The sequence below is a fragment of the Schistocerca serialis genome, chromosome 9, assembly GCF_023864345.2.
Source record: "Schistocerca serialis cubense isolate TAMUIC-IGC-003099 chromosome 9, iqSchSeri2.2, whole genome shotgun sequence".
In the NCBI taxonomy this organism is placed as follows: Eukaryota; Metazoa; Arthropoda; class Insecta; order Orthoptera; family Acrididae; genus Schistocerca; species Schistocerca serialis.
The window spans coordinates 39,040,484-39,062,990 of NC_064646.1; the positions used below are offsets into that span (position 1 = coordinate 39,040,484).

The 22,507-nt window shown below is 42.8% G+C and overlaps 1 protein-coding gene across 2 annotated transcripts in view; it reads left to right on the forward strand.

Moving 5' to 3' along the window:
- Positions 1–22,507, forward strand: part of LOC126419841 (UDP-glycosyltransferase UGT5-like) — an 81,763-nt gene that overhangs the window by 33,553 nt on the left and 25,703 nt on the right. Inside the window, exons 2-3 of one of the 2 annotated variants that reach the window (XR_007576006.1) lie at positions 1,185–1,434; positions 16,884–17,464. Coding sequence is in view for 1 of the 2 variants with exons in the window: in XM_050087092.1 (XP_049943049.1) it covers positions 1,185–1,434 (250 nt within the window). In the remaining variant the exon portion in view is untranslated. The remainder of the gene's footprint in view (positions 1–1,184; positions 1,435–16,883; positions 17,465–22,507) is intronic. The other variant, XM_050087092.1, reaches the window with a different exon arrangement.

Below are 22,507 nucleotides of genomic sequence, written 5' to 3' on the forward strand. Positions count from 1 at the left end.
TTTCATTATGCATTACAGATATATTACTTTAATTTGTATTTTAAAAAGGAACCAAAACATAATCTCTGATGCAATTATTATTACTAATCTTTTGGTACAAAAATGGTATATATTTGCAAAAGTGAGAACCGGAAGTCTAGAACCTGATTTTTAAGAATGTCGCAGCTGCAGACGTATTCAGTAGTCGCAATAGGTTGTCACTCAGTGTTCCAAATACCACCTTCAGTTTAAAGCTATTGCAGTTTCCCAACCGTCTGAATTGAATTTTTGAGATGTTTGGTGACAGCGTTGCTACATTTCTTCTTCATATATATAGTGTATATTAAAAGTAAATGTAACTTACGTCAGTCCAAACGTTCATTAGATAATCGTGTAGAAACTTGAAGTAAATCGGCCAAGGACCTTTAGAGACTATTGGTGACAATCTTTCCCGTTTGCACATTAAGCACATACAGAGTGTTACAAAAAGGTACGGCCAAACTTTCAGGAAACATTCCTCACACACAAAGAAAGAAAATATGTTATGTGGACATGTGTCCGGAGGGTGGATGCATGTATCCTCGCTAACGGAGGACATTTTGAACATTTCCTGTAACAAAGTGTTTGAAGTCACGCTGGTACGTTCTGTTGCTGTGTGTTTCCATTCCATGATTAATGTGATTTGAAGAGAAGTAATAAAATGAGCTCCAACATGGAAAGTAAACGTTTCCGGACACATGTCCACATAACATCTTTTCTTTATTTGTGTGTGAGGAATGTTTCCTGAAAGTTTGGCCGTACGTTTTTGTAACACCCTGTATATGTTTCAAGTCGGATTACAAAATCTCACGTTGACAATGATCGTCTCCTGTATTGAAGATAAAGTGTGCGAAATTTCATCAAGATTGGGTCGAAACTGTAGATTTGAATGAATTACAAACAAACGGACACTGACAAGAGAATGCGTCGTTACATGCATGTGGATAGAAGAACGAAGACGATATTCAGGAAGCTATACAGACTCAGTAATTTTTTAACTGAATAACAAAAATACATCAACGATGTTAAATATATGACACAAATGGACCTTTGGCTTAGCACATCAAATTAATTAGCTACGTATTTTCCGAGTTTCGCTTCATGCGGGACATTCGGTTTGGCAGTTGCGTTTACTGTACGTACGGCCCTGTCCACTGGGGTTGCAGGTGGGGGCGCGCCTGCTGCTGACGCTGTTTGTGGTGCCGGGGTTGCTGGTGCCGGCCCTGGAGGCGGCCGAGGTGCTGGGCCTCTTCCAGTCGCCGGGCCGCAGCCAGTGGGTGCTGGCGGAGACGTACCTGAGGGCGCTGGAGCGGCGGGGCCACCGCCTCACCGCCGTCACCACCTTCCCCTCCAGCCAGGGCAGCACCGGGGGCAACTGGACCGAGATCCTCATACCGAACCCTGTCAACGAAGTCGGTATGCGTCTTACACGTTGTCAGAATCTTCTTTGTTTTGCAGCCTGTAGGAGGCACCTGTTACCAGAGGAAACAATTTCTTGCCTGGCACGCTATCTACGTCTCTGTGGAAGTTGTAACCTCCCCCTCACTTACCGACCTTAATAACAGTGAAAAATTAAACCGCGTGTAGCTAATGGAAATTTGGGAAAAGCAATCGTCACCGAAGTTAATCCGTCGGTAAAGAGGGAGGAAAGGGCTACATCTAAATGAAAGGAAAAATGCAAATGAAATTGATGGATATTAATTTTGAAAAAGGGTAAAGTTTATAAAGAAAGTAAATGTGCGGTCGTTACGTTAACAATTAACTAGCGTTTATTAGATATTTGAGATTTGGGGAAAATTACGATCGCCAGTCCTATGGACAAGTACGATAATAACTGAAAAAGAAAGGTTAATGCACATACAATTAGCACTAAAAGCGTGGCGACTGAAGGTTGACACGTGCTGTGTGAAAACTGAATGTTTTTCAGAAGTAATAAATTTCGCTACACTCTGACTTAATTTCGCAAAAGAATTAATAAAACCGGAAAATTGAAAGTTAATTTAGTGACTGAAATTAATAGTGAGATTTGTTTCTGAAGCACTACGAAATTCAATAAAATAAGGTTAGTCTTGGGCTACCTCAACAATCATTTCAAAAGCTACTTGAATCTACGCAATTTAGAAATAAGGGATTTAACTTTGAACTTGAATTAAATGATTCTGAACAATTAACAGTAGTAAAATTTAGTACGTACCAAGCTGAGCTGCAGTCACAGGTAAGCTAAAATACGGTAACAAAACTCGCACTCTTAATTTGTGCTTGTGTAATCTAAATATTGTAGCCAGCTATGAATACTTTAACTGAACTTTGAAATTAAAGCAGTGAAATGGAAAGATATTACTTTAATGCTGGCGTTTGAATTTCAACGACACTCGGGTTCATTCCGGAGAAGGAAAGGACCCTGCTTGGTAATGCAATTGGGAGAATGAGCAACAAAGGTTCATGCTACGTTGCTGTAATTTAGTGAGAAAAATTTAACAGTTTGAAAAGCTGAGGTCTTCCATACAGTTCTAAAACTTTACGTGCTTCCAGTCTTCCTTGTTGGTTGATTGAAGGTTTGAAGTCGTCGATCGAGGAGGCGGCGACAGTTACTCATTGTCGGCCGTCGCTGTTGCAGAAGCTGGATGTTGGCGCGCCTTCTTCTCGACACGGTCACCAGGCGAAACGGGCTCTTGGTGTGCGCCAGCTAATGCTTCCCGTCCGCGACACCGTGTCAGAAACCATCATAGCAAGTCGAGCGCAATTACATGCTGCCAAACCCCGAAAGCGCGGCAACTCGCGGGAGCGTCACACAACACACCTGCTCCACCGCCCTACTCCAGCCACACTCTGATCTGCCCGCGCTCCACGCGGCAGAGTTAACACTACCAACAGATCCTATACACTTTGGTTCTCCACACAACCTCGAGGTAATCGTTCGATAGCATATTTTTACCTAGGCAAGACCCAGCGTAAAAATACAAATAATATTTACAATACAAACCAATTATACATCGTCATAAATGCAGAAATATATATATATATATATATATATATACATATATATATATATATAGTAAAATAATTACAATATATAAAGACACAGAAATGTCATATCTTCAGTTAACAAAATAAGGAAAAAAATTTATAGTACAATAGATGGAAATAGGAGGATATGCATGTCTGGCGTTACAAAGTCAAACTGCTTTTTTCCCAAGTTCGTCATTTTGCTTTGATATTTTAATACCAAAGCCTCGGAAGTAAGTGCCTTTAGCTGTCAAAGTAATCCTGGCTTGCAATGTCGTTAGTAACTCGTTTGTGTCTCAATGAAACTGTTGCCACAGATGACTTAACTTGTGGTGAAATGAAATGTGCGCTTGGCTAGGTCCTCGTGTCAGGTAGACTGGTCGCTGGACGCAAGTCTTTCAGTTGAAGCCGCTTCGGAGACTTGCGTGCCGATGAGAATAAAATGATGATGGAGACAACGCAATGCCCAGACCGCGAGTGGACAAAATCTGCAACCTGGCCGGGAATCGAGCCCGGGCCCCTTGCCTTGCACGTCATTCTGCCACGCTAAACATTCAGTTACCGATGCGGACAGTTGTTGCATAAGTAAGCGAACGAACTTGTGGACCAACACAAAACCAGTCAGATGAACTCACAGCTTTGTAAAGACTGTAAGAACTACCCGCTGTGTCATCGATTCAGAGAGCCTTCTAATGTGTTTCTGATACAACGTCAGTACTGCTAGTCTTCATCCAGGTCCAGATGACGTCGTCCCTAACTACAGAGGGGCAGTGATGAGCCAGCTGGTACTGAATAAGTCTGAACTCCGTTCACCAGCTGTAAATGACAGCAGTATATCTGTAGCGACTTGGACTACCTTATTTACACTGATCAGCGACAACATTATGACCACCAACCAAATAGCCAGTAGGTCCACCTTTGCCTGGGATAACAGCGGCGACGCATCGTGGCATAAAAGCAGTGAGGGCTGGGTAGGTTGCTGAAGGGACTTGGCGCCACATCTGCACACACAAGTCACCTGATTCCCGTAAATTCCTGGGAGCTCTGACGCCACATTCAATCACGTGACAGATGTCTTTAATCGGGTTCATATCTGGCGTCTTGGGGAGGGGGGGGCACCATATCAATTGGGACTCGCCACTGTGTTCCTCGCACCACACCATCACACTCCTGGCCTTGTGACGCGGCGCGTTATCTTGTTGGAAAATGCCGCTGCTGTCGGGAAACATGATCGACATGAAGGAGTGTACGTGGTCTGCAACCGGTGTACGACACTTCTTGGCTGCCATGCACGAGCTCCGCTGGACCCGTGGATGTGCATGTAAATGTTCGCGAGAACATAATGGAGCCAGGAGCGCTGCTGTCGCTTCACGTGACAAGGCGGTCAGCGAGCTTAAGGGGGGTAGTCGTCTTCGAACGCATGAAAAAACAGGTGATTTTCATTTTTTTTTTCAAATGAACCCATTGCAGCTGGAATATTGGTTACTGACGGGAGTTTCCTAAGCCCTCCTATTGGGCCTGTAACATAATAATTTGAGGTTCGCCGATGACATTGTAATTCTGTCAGAGACAGCAAAGGACTTGGAAGAACAGTTGAACGGAATGGACAGTGTCTTGAAAGGAGGATATAAGATGAACATCAACAAAAGCAAAACGAGGATAATGGAATGTAGTCAAATTAAATCGGGTGATGCTGAGGGAATTAGATTAGGAAATGAGACACTTACAGTAGTAAAGGAGTTTTGCTATTTAGGGAGTAAAATAACTGATGATGGTCGAAGTAGCGAGGATATGAAATGTACACTGGCAATGGCAAGGAAAGCGTTTCTGAAGAAGACGAATTTGTTAACATCGAGTATAGATTTAAGTGTCAGGAAGTCGTTTCTGAAAGTATTTGCATGGAGTGTAGCCATGTATGGAAGTGAAGCATCGACGATAACTAGTTTGGACAAGAAGAGAATAGAAGCTTTCGAAATGTGGTGCTACAGAAGAATGCTGAAGATAAGGTGGGTAGATCACGTAACTAATGAGGAGGTATTGAATAGGACTGGGGAGAAGAGAAGTTTGTGGCACAACTTGACTAGAAGAAGGGATCGGTTGGTAGGACATGTTTTGAGGCACCAAGGGATCACCAATTTAGTATTGGAGGGCAGCGTGGAGGGTAAAAATCGTAGAGGGAGACCAAGAGATGAATACACTAAGCAGATTCAGAAGGATGTAGGTTGCAGTAGGTACTGGGAGATGAAGAAGCTTGCACAGGATAGAGTAGCATGGAGAGCTGCATCAAACCAGTCTCAGGACTGAAGACCACAACAACAACAACAACAAAGTCATTTTCAATATACTTTCTATCAGCATACACAGGATAACTGGAAAAATTTTGAGTTCTAACAAAACGGTGACTTGTTGAAACAAATGTCACTTTCTTCGCCCACAAAATCGAAACAGAAGCGTGCACCGAAAACAGACTTTTGAAGATATCGCAACAGGTCCATTTAGAATGGCGGCGTCAAACTCCAACCAGAATCGTATGTACAATTCTCGAGTTGTGCTTACCGGCAATTTGAAACATATATTTTCGAGAGGAACATACCTGAAGTCAGCGACCGCTGGACCATACAGCAGTCCCTCCAGGTCTCCGTGACCGTTGGCGGTCCTGCGGCCGTCTTTGACAACTTCCGTCGTCATCCGCTGCTCTGCTCGCTGGATTCGCTTTCCGTCCGCTTTCGTGCAGAGTTTGTACCAGGATGGTCTGACCTCAAATTCAAGCACGTTCATAATTTTCATAACGCCTGTCAGCCCTTCGTTGAAATTATGTGTCGAGCATGTTTTTCCCACTATGAATGGTTTTTGGAGGTACTTTTTCACAAATCGTCTTGTAACTCGACAACAGACTGTTTGGCAAGTTTGGGATGAACACTACAATAAAGTAGACATCCCGGAGAACGTATTAAGCATAAAAAAGACAATTTCAAATTTTCGAAGAGGACTACTCCCTTTTGAGTAAGTACGTGAATCAGGCCTGCAGTTAACCAAAGGCTGCGCACGCAATCATTGCAAACAGTCCGTTGTGCATAACTTGTTACAGTCTTCAACTGAAAAGTAATATTAACGTTACAAATACCTAACAGCCAACAAGTGCTTCGACCAATTATCGTCTGTAGGAGTGGGTTTATTCTCTACTGAAAATGCGAGGGTTGTTCAAAAAGCAATGCAACACATTTTATCTCCTCCAGTTTGGGTTGACAAATGCAAAATTTGTTTTGGCGCACCGTGAGATATTCACGCCTTGGCCGCTATAGTTTCGTAAAGTTCCGGTCGGTGGCGGCGCCATACGCAGCCTTCAAAATGGCTTCTGTAACGGAGGGGTGTTCCAAGCGGAAAGCTGTCACGGAGTTTGTTTTGGCGGAAAACCAGAGGGTCGCAGATATCCGTAGGCGTTTGGTGAATACCTACCGAGACCTGGCAGTGAATAAAAGCTCGGTGAATCGTTGGGTGAGGTCACGCAAACCTGTTCGATCTCTCGCTTGCCGACCTGTCGCACTCAGCTGTGAATCCCGCAAAATTGGAACGTGAGCACACTCTCATCCGAAGTGATCGATGGATCACAATCGGCCACCTCGCTCCTCAATTGGACGCCTCTATAAGAAGTACTGAACATTTGTGTCCGCTGGTTTCTCACTTCCTAAGGGAAGACCATAAAGAGCAACGAAGGAACTTCTGTGCGGAACTGGTTGAGCGTTGGAATTGCAAATGCAGTGTGGCTAGGGCCTCCTGTCGGGTAGACCGTCCGTCTGGTGCAAGTTCAAAAATGGTTCAAATGGCTTTGAGCACTATGGGACTTAACATCTGCGGTCATCAGTCCCCTAGAACTTACAACTACTTAAACCTAACCAACCTAAGGACATCACACACATCCATGCCCGAGGCAGGATTCGAACCTGCGACCGTAGCAGTCGCGCGGTTCCGGACTGCGCGCCTAGAACTGCTAGACCACCGCGGCCGGCCTGGTGCAAGTATTTCGAGTTGACGCCACTTCGGCGGCTTAAGTGTCGATGGGGATGAAATGATTATCATAAGGACAACACAACACCCAGTCCCTGAGCGGAGAAAATCTGCGACCCAGCCGGGAATCGAACCCGGGTCGTTTGGTATGACATTCCGTCGCGCTGACCACTCAGCTACCAGGGACGGGCGGTCACTCAGCTACCAGGGACGGACGGTCGAGAGTTACGAGGCGAACAAAACAGCAACCCATGAAGCAGCTACACACCACCTCTTCTCCGCAGAGAAAGTTGGGTCCTGATCCTTAGCCGGCAAATTCATGGCGACGGTCTTTTGGGGCTGCGAAAGGGGTAATCTGTTTGATGTCCTCCATCATGGTGCAACGATCAACTCTGAAGTGTACTGTGGTTCCCTCGAAAATTTACAGAAATATCATCAGCGTGTTAAAGTTCAAATGTGTGTGAAATCTTATGGGACTTACCTGCTAAGGTCATCAGTCCCTAAGCTTACACACTACTTAACCTAAATTATCCTAAGGACAAACACACACACTCACGCCCGAGGGAGGACTCGAACCTCCGCCGGGACCAGCCACACAGTCCATGACTGTAGCGCCTTGGACCGCTCGGCTAATCCCGCGCGGCACGTGTTAAAGTGCAAGGCCTCAGGCAAGTCTGCACACCTGAAAGGAGCTGACAACACTCCATTGGACTGTTCCTCCTCACCCACCACCCAGTCTGGATGTCGCATTTTCCGACTTCCATCTTTGTGGTCCAGTGAATGATGCACTTTGCGGGAAGCTGTACGAGGACGATGGGGACGTTACTAACGCCGCAGGATGTTGGCTCTGACATGGATCAGTACAGTGGTTCCACGCGTGTAGAGAGGCCCTCCCAGTAAGGTGGCGTAAAGCCGTCGCATTGAGCGGAGACTGTCGAAAAATAGCGGTTTTTTTAGTCTAAGGGTTGAGGTATTGGACTCCTGAGCAATACCAACTTGCTTTCGAAAAAAATCTCTTGCATTTCCTTTTGAACGCTTCTCGTAAGGTCGCATAACGAAGAAATTTAATCAATATATTGCACTAGCGTGGACATAATGAAGTATCAATTTGGTAGCTTTCATTCAAGCTGTAAAACTTTCCTCATTGTATCTGCCATATAACTGAAAATGAAATCTGTGTATTGAGCTTTTTAAGAAACAATGGTCGTGCGGTACTAGGCGCTGCAGCCTGGAACCGCGCGACCGCTACGGTCGCAGGTTCGAATCCTGCCTCGGGCATGGATGGGTGTGATGTTCTTAGGTTAGTTAGGTTTAAGTAGTTCTACGTTCTAGGGGACTGATGACCTCAGAAGTTAAGTCCCATAGCACTCCGAGCCATTTGAACCATTTAAGTAACAATTACTGAGCAAAGCCGCTTATGGAAGTAACTGCTGTTCTGGTATCGATTTAAACAGTCTACGGGCAGATTAGCGGCATAATACACTACTGGCCATTAAAATTGCTACACCAGGAAGAAATGCAGATGATAAATTGGTATTCATTGGACAAATATACTAGAACTGACATGTGATTACATTTGCACAAAATTTGGATGCATACATCCTGAGAAATCAGTAACCAGAAAACCACCTCTGGCCCTAATAACGGCCTTGATACGCCTGGGCATTGAGTCCAACAGAGCTTGGATGGCGTGTACAGGTACAGCTGCCCATGCAGCTTCAACACCATACTACAGTTCATCAAGAGTAGTGACTGGCGTATTGTGACGAGCCAGTCGCTCGGGCACCATTGACCAGACGTTTTTAATTGGTGAGAGATCTGCAGAATGTGCTGGCCAGGACAGCAGTCGAACATTTTCTGTATCCAGAAAGGCCCGTACAGGACCTGCAACATGCGGTCGTGCATTATCCTGCCGAAATGTAGGGTTTCGCAGGGATCGAATGAAGGGTAGTGCCACGGGTCGTAACACATCTGAAATGTAACGTCCACTGTTTAAAGTGCTGCCAATGCGAACAAGAGGTGACTGAAAAGTGTAATCGATGGCACCCCATACCTTCACGCCGGGTGATACGCCAGTATGGCGATGACGAATACACGCTTCCAATGTGCGTTCACAGCGATGTCGCCAAACATGTATGCGACCATCATGATGCTGCAAACAGAACCTGGATTCATCCGAAAAAATGACGTTTTGCCATTCGGGCACCCAGGGTCGTCGTTGAGTACACCATCGCAGGCGCTCCTGTCTGTGATGCAGCGTCAAGGGTAACCGCAACCATGGTCTCCCAGCTGATAGTCCATGCTGCTGCAAACGTCGTCGAACTGTTCGGGCAGATGGTTGTTGTCTTGCAAACGTCCCCATCTGTTGACTCAGGAATCGAGACGTGTCTGCACGATCCGTTACAGCCATGCGGGTAAGATGCCTGTCATCTCGACTGCTAGTGATATGAGGCCGTTGGGATCCAGCACGGCGTTCCGTATTACCCTCCTGAACCCACCGATTCCATATTCCGCCAACAGTCATCGGATCTCGACCAACGCGAGCAACAATGTCGCGACACGATAAACCGTAATCGCGATAGGCTACAACTAGAGGTGTACATGTCCCGCTTTTAACCCGCCCATGCTTGCCCGGTGGCCAGGCGGGCAGGCCGCCGCGCGTTGTCAACAGAACGGGCAGGCTGCTTCACTCCCAGCCAAGCCAAGCAGAACCAAACCCGGGCAGGCTGCGGGAAACTTGCTTGCCTGCCCATATTACTGCTGAGCTGCGCTACGCAGCCGTTTAGTCTGCGCGCGTCATTGTCGTATTATGAACGTTAATCAAAAGTTTTTATTTTACCTGAGCACCAAAAGACAAACCCCAACATTATATATATATGTATTAATTTCAGGTAAAAAAAATATTGGTTTTATTTGTATATTCTTGCTTTACGCGTATATTTCGGGCTTCTTATCTATATAAATAAAAATTAATTGCCAAATGTGTTGATAAGCGTAAAACTCGAGAACGCCTGGACCAGTTCGGCTAAATTTTTTTTGCTGTGTTCGTAATTCTCAGGACAAGGTTTTTATGAAATAAAATTTTTCGAAAATCGACCGAAAAATTGGAAAATTTGACAAAAACTGAAAGTGCGTTTTCATTGTGTCCGTGTGTTTGTATTGCATACAATCTTGATGAAATTTTGCCCACTATACCTTGAAACCAAGAGGAAGGTCACAGTCTACATAAAATTTCATATGGTGCATGGCAGAGGTTCCTTTACATAACGGAATTCGACAAATTGTACGTATTTATTCCGATCTTGATGAAATTTGGCACACTTTATATTCAAAGCAGGATGAAGGGCGCTGTCTGCTTAAAATTCTGAATGGTGCATGGCGTAGGATACTTTACTTACACACTTCTACACCAACCTACAATTTTATTCCGATCTTGAAGAAATTTTGCACACTTGACCATCAAGAGGAACATCACTGTCTACATAATATTTCGGACAGTACATTGAAGAGAGTACCTCACAAAAGATTTTGACATCGTTTGCGGGCTACCATGAAAGTTCACTATGTACGCATGTTTCCATGGAGAAGGTTTTTGAATGTTTACATGTGCATGTATATGTATATGTATATATATATATATATATATATATATATATATATATATATATATATATGTATATACGTATATATGTATATATTTATGTATATATATATATATGTATATATGGATATATATATGTATATATGTATGTGTATGTGTATATGTATATATATGTATTTGTCTATGAGTATATATATATATATATATATATATATATATATATTTCTTTTAAACGAAATGTCTATGATCTTCTTGAAATTTGAGAGCTGTCTGACACATTCACAGTCATCGTGTTGGACAATTTGCGCACAGCAAATGTCGTTTAACAGTTGCAAACCATTTTTGGTTGAGTGAACGTGTTATATTGGCTGCAAGAAACCTTGATGTTAACGATATGAATTTTCAGGTTCAAAATATAACACCTGGCGAATTGCTGACATACAAGTCGGTTTATTCCGTTACTAACCAAGATGATGTAGTCAACTATCCTACGGAATTTTTAAATTCGCTGCATTTCCCCGGATTACCTCCTCCCAGTCTGTAATTAAGTCGGATCGGCATTCATGTTGCGAAAGGTAACCCAGCCACGTCTTTGTAATGGCACCCGGCTTGCGGGGAAGAAGTTAAGGAACAACGTAATCGAAGCCACAATTTTAAAAGGAAAGTACAAAGGTGAGGACAGTTTGATTCCAGTATCACTAAGATTCCGACCGACATGCCATTCGACTTTAAACGGTTATAATTTCCAGTGCAGCTTACATTTGCCATGTCGATAGATAAATCGCAAGGGCAGTTGTTATATTTTTGTGGCATCAATCTTGAAAATCATGTTTTTCACATGGCTATTTGTATGTCGCATATTCCCCTGTCGGGACACCTTCAACTTCATTTGTTTACGCACCAGAAAACAAAACTATCAATGCTGCATATCAAAAAGTATTACAATAAATGCTACCTAGCAATAAACTTTGACATTGATTCACTGATCACCACAAAAGTTGACAGATATATATGAGTTTTCATTGATAGGTGAAGAGGAGATGAACTGAGGTGGCGGAATCCAACAGAGAGAGGACGAGGAGATGGATAGAGGGTGGAAGGGAGATGGGCCAAGGGATGGGTTCAAAAATGGTTCAAATGGCCCTGAGCAATATGGGACTTAACTTCTAAGGTCATCAGTCCCCTAGAACTTAGAACTACTTAAACCTAACTAACCTAAGGACATCACACACATCCATGCCCGAGGCAGGATTCGAACCTGCAACCGTAGCGGTCGCGCGGTTCCAGACTGTAGCGCCTAGAACTGCTTGGCGACTTCGGCCGGCGAAGGGATGGGGAGGGGGGGGGGAGGTGATCAAAGAGATAGTGGGAGAGGACTAAATGGATAGAGAGAAAATACGGGAGGGAAGATGGACTACGAGAGTATGGAATAAATAAATGCCCAGGCAACGCAATGCAGTCTGTGCTGCACTTTTCAACACCGAAACGGATGGATATTTGTACTAAAGAAGTGAACCTCCACCCCCCAAAAAGAAGATTGGTCACCTCCCCAGAAGAATAAATTATCTACGCCCCTATTAACCACTGTACTGCAATGAGAACCAAATTAAAATTTTGGAAGTCTAGATTCTTTAACTTTAGTATGTCTCAGCCAAGTATGACACCAATTATATAAATATTTAACTACGTTTCCAGGATGTATTTTACTGGCTCTGTGAATTCATTCGAAGTTGGCAAAATCATTCTAAATTGCCAAAATGCATTTTAGCAAAATCGAAGGACTTGTTTTGTATCCAGTTCGTCTAAAAACTATAGTACTGGGAATACAATGGCGACCCTGAGCCATTTTTCGCGGCTCCTACGATTGCGTCATGAGAGTCCACACTTGTAGTATAGGTCTGCATCATGAGGGACCATATTTCGGACCATCATGATGCAGACTAAGACGAGGAGTGTTTACTTGCATGATGCAAATCTAAACGACGACTGTAGTCCCTCATAACACAGACCTAAACGACGAGTCTGAATCCTCATGACGCAGATATAGAAGCTGTGGAGAGTGGCTCAGAGTTTCCATTATATTCCTACTACAATACACTCATGGAGAAAGACGCTCTTCATTTTAGGAGTATTTGTAGTGTCTAGGTCTTCAGCATATTGACTCTGCATGTGGGATTCCCCTTAATATAGAAATACAAGAATAAAATTACATTTTGCAATGTGTGTGGAACTCAACAAAATAAATTGTAATTTAAAGTCATAATGTGTATTGCCTTACTCCACAAATGAATATTTTATTTTGCAGAACACTTTTCAACATAAAATCTTTACAAATTTTCCTTCAGTTCCCCTGAAAGTATTATTTAGGCCAAACCAGATACTCCTAAAAATATTTGGCTACTTTTGCAAACCCAAGTAACAGAAAATGGTTTACAAACAATAATTAATGTCACTTGGGAGGATTGAAATCAAAAAGTTTAGTCTAAAATAAAAATGAACTGTATGCATTACAAAATTTCTATCTCAGAAATTGACGCCCAGAAAGCACAAGAAAGAAATCTGCACTCTTAATTAGTAAATTTGCGCTCAAACTCATAGTTTCCCGTTTAATGTTCTACTGTATTTTCAATGTGTCTGCTGATTAGTGTTTGAATTAATTATGACGAGATCGTTAAGTCTGTCTGCATTAAGATGTGATCGTTTTTCGCTAATTAGGTTTCCAGCGCAACTAAAAATTCTCTCACTAGACGCACTAGTGGCTGGTATATTTAATATTTTTCTTGCCACACACGCAAGTCGAGGAAGTCGTTGGGAATTATTTTTCCACCACTGTAGAATATCTCCCTCGTTCACACAGTGTTCTTGCAAGTATCTGCTGACTTCATCATGTAGGAGAGGAGGCTCTTCTGCCCAGTCCTCAAATTTCGCCATTTTGTACGGCCCTGGATTTGTTTCTTGGTTGCTGTGATTGGGCACTTGTACTGAAACTGTACAGGTTCCAATTAATATTTGCAGAATAATGTGAAGATCGTACTACACATAGTTGAAATTATAATAGGTTTTAGATGATGCTATCATTTATCGTCCTGTAAAGTCACCAGAAGATCAAAACTAACTGCAGGACGATTTAAATAAGGTATATATTTTTGGTGTGAAAATTAGCAGTTGGCAATAAATAATGACAAGAGCGAGTTTATCCCTGTGTGTACTAAACTAAGTCCGTTAAACTTCGTTTACAAGATCAACCAGTCAAATCTAAAGGCTGTAGATTCTACTTAATACCTCTGATTACAATTACGACCTACTTAAATAGGAATGGACACACAGAAAATACTGTAGGCGTTTTAATGACAAAACACTCTTTTGGAGCATTGCTACGAAGTTGGAGAGCCTTACTATTGACGGAAGGGGTCGAAAGAGTCTAAATAAGGGCAGCTGGTTTGATATTATCGTAAAACAGGGGAAAGAGTGTCGCGGAAATTACACAAGAGTTGGGGTGGTAATCATTACAACAATGGCGTTTTATGACGTGGCGCGATCTATATATGAAATTTCGATTACCAACTTACACCTCCGAATTCGAAGAGATATTGTTGAGTCCCATATACATTGGAAGAAATGATCATCAGAATAAAATACAAAAAAGCAGCGCTCAGACGGAAAGCTGTAGCTGTTCTATCCCGCGCGAAATTCGAGAAAAGGAGACAAATAAGTTGAAAGTGGTTTGATGAACCCTCAACTAAGCACTTGCGTGTGTCTTGTAGAGTAACCATGTACATGTAGATGAAGAATATATGCATTATCTTAGGAGCTTACCTTCAGCACACATCTGTCGTGCTGCTTGGTAAACTTCAATTTTTTCATCCTCGGTTAACTTTCTTAATGTGCGGTAGTTAGCCACCATAAACGTTGCAATTTTATGCAACATACTAACGCACATTTTCTGTTCTAGGAAGGCATCAGCAGCTTGTTTCAAAGGTTTCATGTCCTGAAAATACATTTTCTCAACACACATATTTCACAAGTGGTTCTATAATATTCAGATGGAATAAAATTACAAACCTCTTCATCGTTATCCCGTACGGTACAGTGAGTTTTTAAGGCATAAAACCACGGTAGAACTAAATGTAGGGTTGGATCCTTGTCACTCTCTAGATCAACTGTGACTTCTTTAAACGGCCTAAGAAATTCTATAAGCTGGCCAGTTATATGGTGGTCATAACCCAGCATTTTATCAGAGGCACCTTCATTATGTAAAACAGCCTTCACTGAATCAATCTGAGAATGGACTGATACAAGCATGTCAAAATAACTATTCCAACGAGTTGAAACCCACTGCTTTAAAAATGGTTCAAATGGCTCTGAGCACTATGGGACTCAACTGCTGAGGTCATTAGTCCCCTAGAACTTAGAACTAGTTAAACCTAACTAACCTAAGGACATCACAAACATCCATGCCCGAGGCAGGATTCGAACCTGCGACCGTAGCGGTCTTGCGGTTCCAGACTGCAGCGCCTTTAACCGCACGGCCACTTCGGCCGGCCCACTGCTTTAAAGATGAGTTCAGTCTCACACAGAGACCTCTTCTCTTGAAGTACGAAACCGTAGCCCGCACTGTATTAAGAATGGCTAATATATTTGGAACATTTTCTTTCAAAAACTGTTCGCTCAGAACATGTTTCAAGACTGTGTATATACTATGAGCCATGCATGGAAGACGCTGATATACTTCGAGAGCTTTGACAACGTTACTGCCCTGGTCTGTGACAAACGTAATTTTGGCAATGTCTTCACGAGAAACACCCATAGTTTCTAAGCCATCTTCCAACTCGTTTCGAATATTCGAGCCAGTTTTTGGGCAGTCAGGAAACGCAGAGCACATCAGTACATATTTATTCAAACGCCAGTCTGAATTTATGTAATGCATTGTCACGGACATGTAATGCAACCCTTTGTAATTGTCTGTCCATAGATCAATTGTACTGGCACACATACCAGAACGAATCGCATGCACTATATCTGGGAGCATTTTGCTGCGCACTTTATCAGCTAAGGTTTGAACTTTCCTAGCTACTGTCACTCGGGAAGGCATAACATTTTTAATATCAACAGAGCCACCTTTTTTACCTATGTCGATCAGTGTCTGCCCTAAATTAAGAAATCCTTCTCCCTCTATACTGCTAAATGGTCTCAGGTCCGTAGCACACATTTCGACGCACTTTTCGGCCACTAAATCTTTGTCCTCTTTCAAGATATTTACGGAGTGAGGGAACTGCTTGTCAAATTTGCACACATGTCGTAACATACTCGAGGTTCCCGAATAAGTACTTAAGAGCTTTTTACATAGTTTGCACTGAGACACACCTACCGATTTATTTGAAGCGGCCTCATAAACACACGAAAACGTTTCCCATGCGGCACTTGTGCTCTGTTTCGTTATCAGCATGTATTCGCCAGTTGTCAATTTTTTTTCAATCTCACTAAAGTTCGACCTATTCATTGTGCTGCCTCCACCGTTGCGATAAATGAACTGCAGGCTAACTACCTGGCTACTCTAGTCACGGTAGCTTGACAGCGCAACCTGCTGTCAGGCGCAGCAAGCTGAGCGGGTCCCGTGAAGCTTGGCAGGCTTGCGGGAACCCAGGTAGCCCGGGCTTGCGGGAGCCCGTATCGCCCGCATTGCCCACTATGCCTCAGTACACGCGCACTCTTGTGTTTACGTCGCGGCAGGCTGACCTGCATGAATGGTTGCAGAGGTGCTAGGGGCAAGCAGGCTGCAAGCGGAATTTGTACACCTCTGGCTACAACCCGACCTTTATCAAAGTCGCAAACGTGATGGTACGCATTTCTCCTCCTTATACGAGGTATCACAACAACGTTACACCAGGCAACGTCGGTCAACTGCTGTTTGTGTTTGAGAAATCGGTTGGAAACTTTCCTCATGTCAGCACGTTGTAGGTGTCTCCACCGGCGCCAACCTTGTGTGAATGCTCTGAAAAGCTAATGATTTGCATATCACAGCATCTTCGTCCTGTCGGTTAAATTTCGCGTCTGTAGCACGCCATCTTCGTGTTGTAGCAATTTTAATGGCCAGTAGTGTATCAAAGTGAACTTGCAGGGAGTATGAGTAGAGCCCACTACTTGTAAGGAATTAGAGTTTTAACAACGGAGCACTTGGTCGTTTTTCAAACTAGACGTCTCGCCTGGTTGCACAAGCGACGCACTTCAGCTCACTGTGTCTTTTTCTTTTCAGGCGATCTCAACGTATTCGAAGAGGCGGCGACGGGAGTCTTGGACTTGATGAAACAGTTCTTAGAATTTGCTGAAAAAACGTGTCACGGATTTCTGAAAGACGAAAATGTACAGAATTTGCGCAAGTCGGGCAAAAAATTTGACGTCATTGTTTTGGAGAATATCTTCACAGAATGCCTACACGGATACGCTCATGGTCTGAAAGCACCTGTGATCGTTCTGTCTACCTTCGGGGGAACGGACTGGATGGCCGACATGGTGGGAAATCCGACCCCGTATTCTTACGTGCCGAATCCATTCCTCGAGTTAGGCACGCACATGAGTTTTCTCGAGAGACTTCAGAATACACTTGTTGGGATAGTAGGAAAAATCGCCCGACAGTTAGTGTATCTGCCGAGGCTGGATTCAATTTTACAGACGTATCTGAAGGATCCATTACTACCTTCACTGTCCGAAATCGAGAGACAGACGTCGCTTCTGCTGGTTAATTATCACTTCAGCCACGGATGTCCTCGGCCACTTGTACCGAGCATGGTGGAAGTTGGTGGACTGCATGTCAGGCAACCAAAGAAGCTGCCCCAGGTAAGCCCTGATGACAGTAGCTTAACGAATCTGGATATGTTGTTTCATGAATTTTTATAATTTTAGCCATTGTATACATTCTGTGTTGATTAGCTTTCTCTTACAATACCTCATTAAAATGAGTTCCCTCCGTCACTCCTTCTGGCTTAAATCCTTCTTATTGTAATACCTCTGAGTCCATACGCATTTACTTGCTTCACACACGGAACAGTTCTACGTAGATCATTTGATTTCACTTACGGGATGTCTTTCTCATTATTAAAAATCTGTATGCTTATTTAAACTGGTGCACATGGCAAAAAGAAATTCTCAAACAGTAAAATTCTTGCGAAAGTATACTTTGATTAACATGAGGAAACTCCACCCTTTTAGCTACGGTATTTTTTTTTAACAGAGTCCTTTGCTCGTTTTCGACAACGGTTTGTGTGCCTAATTCGTCTTCGTCTGTATCTTAAGGGAGAAGGTGGATTTTTTTAAAAGATTTCTGGAAGCCTTCAGCTGCCATTCTGTTTATTTCCTGCACGATTGTACAATTTCGGCCTTCGCCAATTTTCAAGTATTTTATGGATGATTTTTAGTGGCAGATTATGTCATATACGTCGTTGCTCCTATGATGTCATGTTATGTTCATAAAATAAATCCGAGGTGCTCACGCTATTTTAGCTTTGCAACCACTGCTCGAAAGTACCGTGCTCCTAAAGTAGCGCCAACACCTCGGATTTATTTTATGAGCATAACATGATGTCATAGGAGCAACGACGTATGTGACATAATGTGCCACTACAAGATGAACCATGAAATACTTGAAAATGGCGTAAGGCCGGAATTGTACAATCGTGCAGGAAATAAAGAGAATGGTAGCTGAAGGCTGCAAGAAATCTTTCAAAAAATTCATCGCAGCTGCGGACCCTATCGCACTGAAAATTACAGAATGTGGAATGTATTGGTCCGTAAACTAACCTCGTCGTCAAATGAGTCAATTTCGTTAGGCGTTTTAAAGTATTCAATATCAAATACTGCCGCGAATGTAATGTAGCTCGTTTTCAAACGGGTAACAAAAACCACAGAAAGTATATGACTGTAGAAGAAAAAATTCATACAAGAAATGCAATAAATACGTTCCGCTAGCAAAGACAGACCATAAGACTCCAACTTGGTAGACGATACAGCTGTTGCGCCGTGTATGGTAAAGCGAGCTTTGAGCGGCTGATTCGTGTTCATGGTGACCCACGGAGAACTTGTACAAAGAATAAAGAAAAGTCACAGCTGCACGGTGATACTTCACTTGTTTCCTGATTACGATGGCTCCCGAGCGTTCACATTGTTAGCAAGACACACTCGTCGTATCAACCACGCTCCAAAACTTGATGACATGATACACTACGCAACAGAATTAAAACACCACTTTTTCGGTATCCCGTACTTGCCTCCCACTAGGAAACTTAAGTCTGAAATTTGGCTCAAAAGCGCCTACAACTTTCCTTTGTAATAGCGCATAAGCGTGACGTCCTGTGACGTCACCCTCGGGCTCTGTGACGCTTCAAACAGCAAGGTGACGACACGTGCGAAAAAAAGAGGCCACAGCTCGGAAGTCCACAGAAGAATCGGGGCACCACTTCTCGGTGCGCCCTCACACACACACACACACACACACACACACACACAGAGCAGAAAGGCGAGTCGCTGACTGCACGGCGACGATCCAGACTCCCGTGGCCGAGGCGGTATGGGGCAAGAAGGCAGCAGCCTTCTGTTCACTGCCCAGCGAAATTAAAACATCACTTTTACGAAACATTGCAGTTGTCTCTCACTGCGACGCATTTGTTTGGAAAGAAAAAAAAGGGGGCACAACTCGGAAGTTCACTTGAGCTGTAAGGTGGGTTAATGATGTCACACCGGCACCAAATTTCGCCACAATTATGCCCAAAGCCACTGTGAACGTTTCCCACAGTGGGAAGGTCGTCACAGCCCCCTCTTACCCACATTTCACCCCTTCTTTTGACGCCTCTGCAATGGAGGTCAGAGCCTCAGCGCCCAGCGTTGAAGTTACTTTTTCCTTATGGCTGGCCCAGGGAAACATTTCAGACACACAGACGCTCAGAATAGACTCGAAAACGCCTGAGTGCGCGGCATAAATGGCGACAATGAAACGATCCCTTTCCCCTGGGGATGTTGATTCCCAGACATTTCGCCTTCTAAAACGACAGGTCGCAGTGTGTTGAGCTACAAGAAGACGTTATTGACAAACTTTGACAGCGCTGACTCCCTCGGACGTTTCAGCCCTTCTCTAATGACACTGTGGGGGTGCATCCGCACTCGACGTGACCGCACCCTTCTGGAGGGCACCGCAACTTTTGTCCCCCTTTCAAATCCAGTTAACGACATTTGAGTGTGATCCGAAGCGGCAAATGGTACTGGTGCTTTTTCAACCCTAATGTTTTCCACATTGATGTGGCCTGATCGCGTGGAAGCGCAACATTAACAAGTGCGTTCCTAATCCAAAATGTTGGGTTATGCGACCTCACTTTATACGTATTTAGCACGAAAAGTAGCCAAAAACCAACGTCAGAACTATTCATCAAACTCCATTACGTGCTTATCAATTAAGACCTTGCTTATTAAATACATATTCTGGCGTTCCACGTATTTGTTAGTATATCAAAATACAAGTCAACTTCATGGGCGAAAAAGATACGTTCGAAATTATCACATTAACACATCACATTAACATCGGTCTCAACTGAACACCTCTGTTAGGAGGGTCAATGTGGAGCTACATCAGCTGCTTCAGATGGCTGCGGTGTTTGGTTCCTGTTGATGGTTTGGTAGGTGGGACTTGACAAGACATGGCCTGCATCTAAGGGAAATTTAAACTGGCCGGAATGATAGCAAAACCTTTAAGGAGGGGCACTGAAACTCATGGGAGTACCTCTTCTTCAGTCTAAGATCAGTGTCCAGTGATTCAACATAGAGTGAAATTAAGCTTAATGAGAAGCTCAGACAGACAGGTGCTAGAGATGTTAAAATACCACAAGATTCTCGTAAAAATACAGAAAAATAATGTTAGTATGTTACAAGATTCTCATTAAAGCACAATGAAAAATAATGTTAGTATATTACATAAAATTATCAGGAGATTAAAAAACAAAGTAGATGAGCTTCTTGTTTGTTTAGAACATTTAGGGTGGAATAGATCTACTACGCCTCTCTGAACATCATATAGTCACAGATATGGGAATGGTAAATGTAGGTGGATGTAAGCTTTCAGCACATGTAAGAGGAGACACTATGGAGAGAGGGGGAGTTGCCATATATCTTGAAATCTGTCAGAGCATGAAAAATTTAGAAACTAAAAAATTTTGTGTAGAGCAACATACAGAAGCAAGTGCATGTGAGCTTAAAGTAAATAATGGTACTTTTATAATTGTTGTCATGTATAGGTCCCATGTGGGAAATTATCAACTACTTTTGAAAAAAAATGTATTTTTTCTTGTGCTATCTGTCAGACAGAAGAAAGCTAATTATTGTTTGTGGGGATTTCGCCTTTCATAGTCGAGCGGTTCTTGGCGCTACAGTCTGGAACCGCGGGACCGCTGCGGTCGCAGGTTCGAATCCTGCCTCGAGCATGGGTGTGTGTGATGTCCTTAGGTTAGTTAGGTTTAAGTAGTTCTAAGTTCTAGGGGACTGGTGACCTCAGAAATTAAGTCCCATAGTGCTCAGAGCCATTTGAACCATTTCTGTGGGGATTTCAGAGTAGATTTGCTGAAAGAGTCTGATAGAAAGCTTTATCTTGAAGTATTGCTTGGGTCTTTCAGTTTGACGTCAGTTATTGATTTTCCTACTCGTGTGGTACAGGAAAGAAGCACAATGATAGATAATGTTTTCACAGACCAAAATGCATTTAATCAAATAAAATCTTCTCCTGTTAAGAATGGTCTGTCTGACCATGATGCACAGATAATTACACTAGTTACTGTCCTGACATTGCTCCATGTAGTAATACAAAACAATCCTCCACAATCGTGCATTCAGTGAACGATTTAACTAATGAAAATTGTAGCGAACGCTTGCAACAGTTACCTGCGATGAGGTGTATAGGGAATCTCATGCTAATTTAAAATTTAACCTGTTTCATGATACCTATGTGTGTATATCTGGAAACGCTATCCCTAAGAAAACAGTGAAACATAATTGTAAGAAACCACCTAAAAAGGTATGTCTCAAAAAGGGATAAAAATATCTTGTAAACAGAAAAGGGAAATGTGTCTTGCAGCTGGGGGTAATGATCCAGAAACATTTAACCATTATAAAAACTACTGCACTGCGTTAAGAAAATATATTTAAAAAGTTCAGAAGTAAGTGCATTATGTGTAATATTAGCACCTCTGCTAATAAAATTAAAGCAGTTTGGAATACTGTTAAAAGGGGAACGGGGCAACTGAGAGCACAGGAAGACTGTATTTATATCAAACTCAATGAAAAGCATGTTAACAAGAAGTCAGAAGTAGAAAACATTTTTAATAGCCATTTTTAAGTATTGCAGAGAAAATAGAATCCAGCTATTCATTAGAAAATGCAATGCAGTATATCGAAGAAACAATACCTATGCAAATTGACAAAACTGAAATTCAACCCACCTCTCCTCTTAAATTTGGAAAATAGTAAATTCACTCAAAAATAAAAGCTCAAATGTAGTTGTTGGCATTTCCAAAAGAGTACTAAAAGCTTGTTCCTAACAGGTAAGTATGATTCTCAGCCACATACATAGTAGCCTACTGAAACAGCACATTTTTTTCAGATAGACTGAAATACGCTGTCGTTAAACCATTGCATAAAAAAGGGGATAGGTCTGAGGCTGACAACTACGACCCAATCTCACTGCAGACAGCTTTATCCAAAATTCTTGAAACAGTGATGTACTCCAGAGCAGTATCACATATTTGTAAAAATGAAGTACTAACATAATGTCAATTTGGTTTTCAGAAAGGCTGTTCAACAGAAAATGCTATTTATGCATTCACTGATCAAATATTAAAGGCTTTC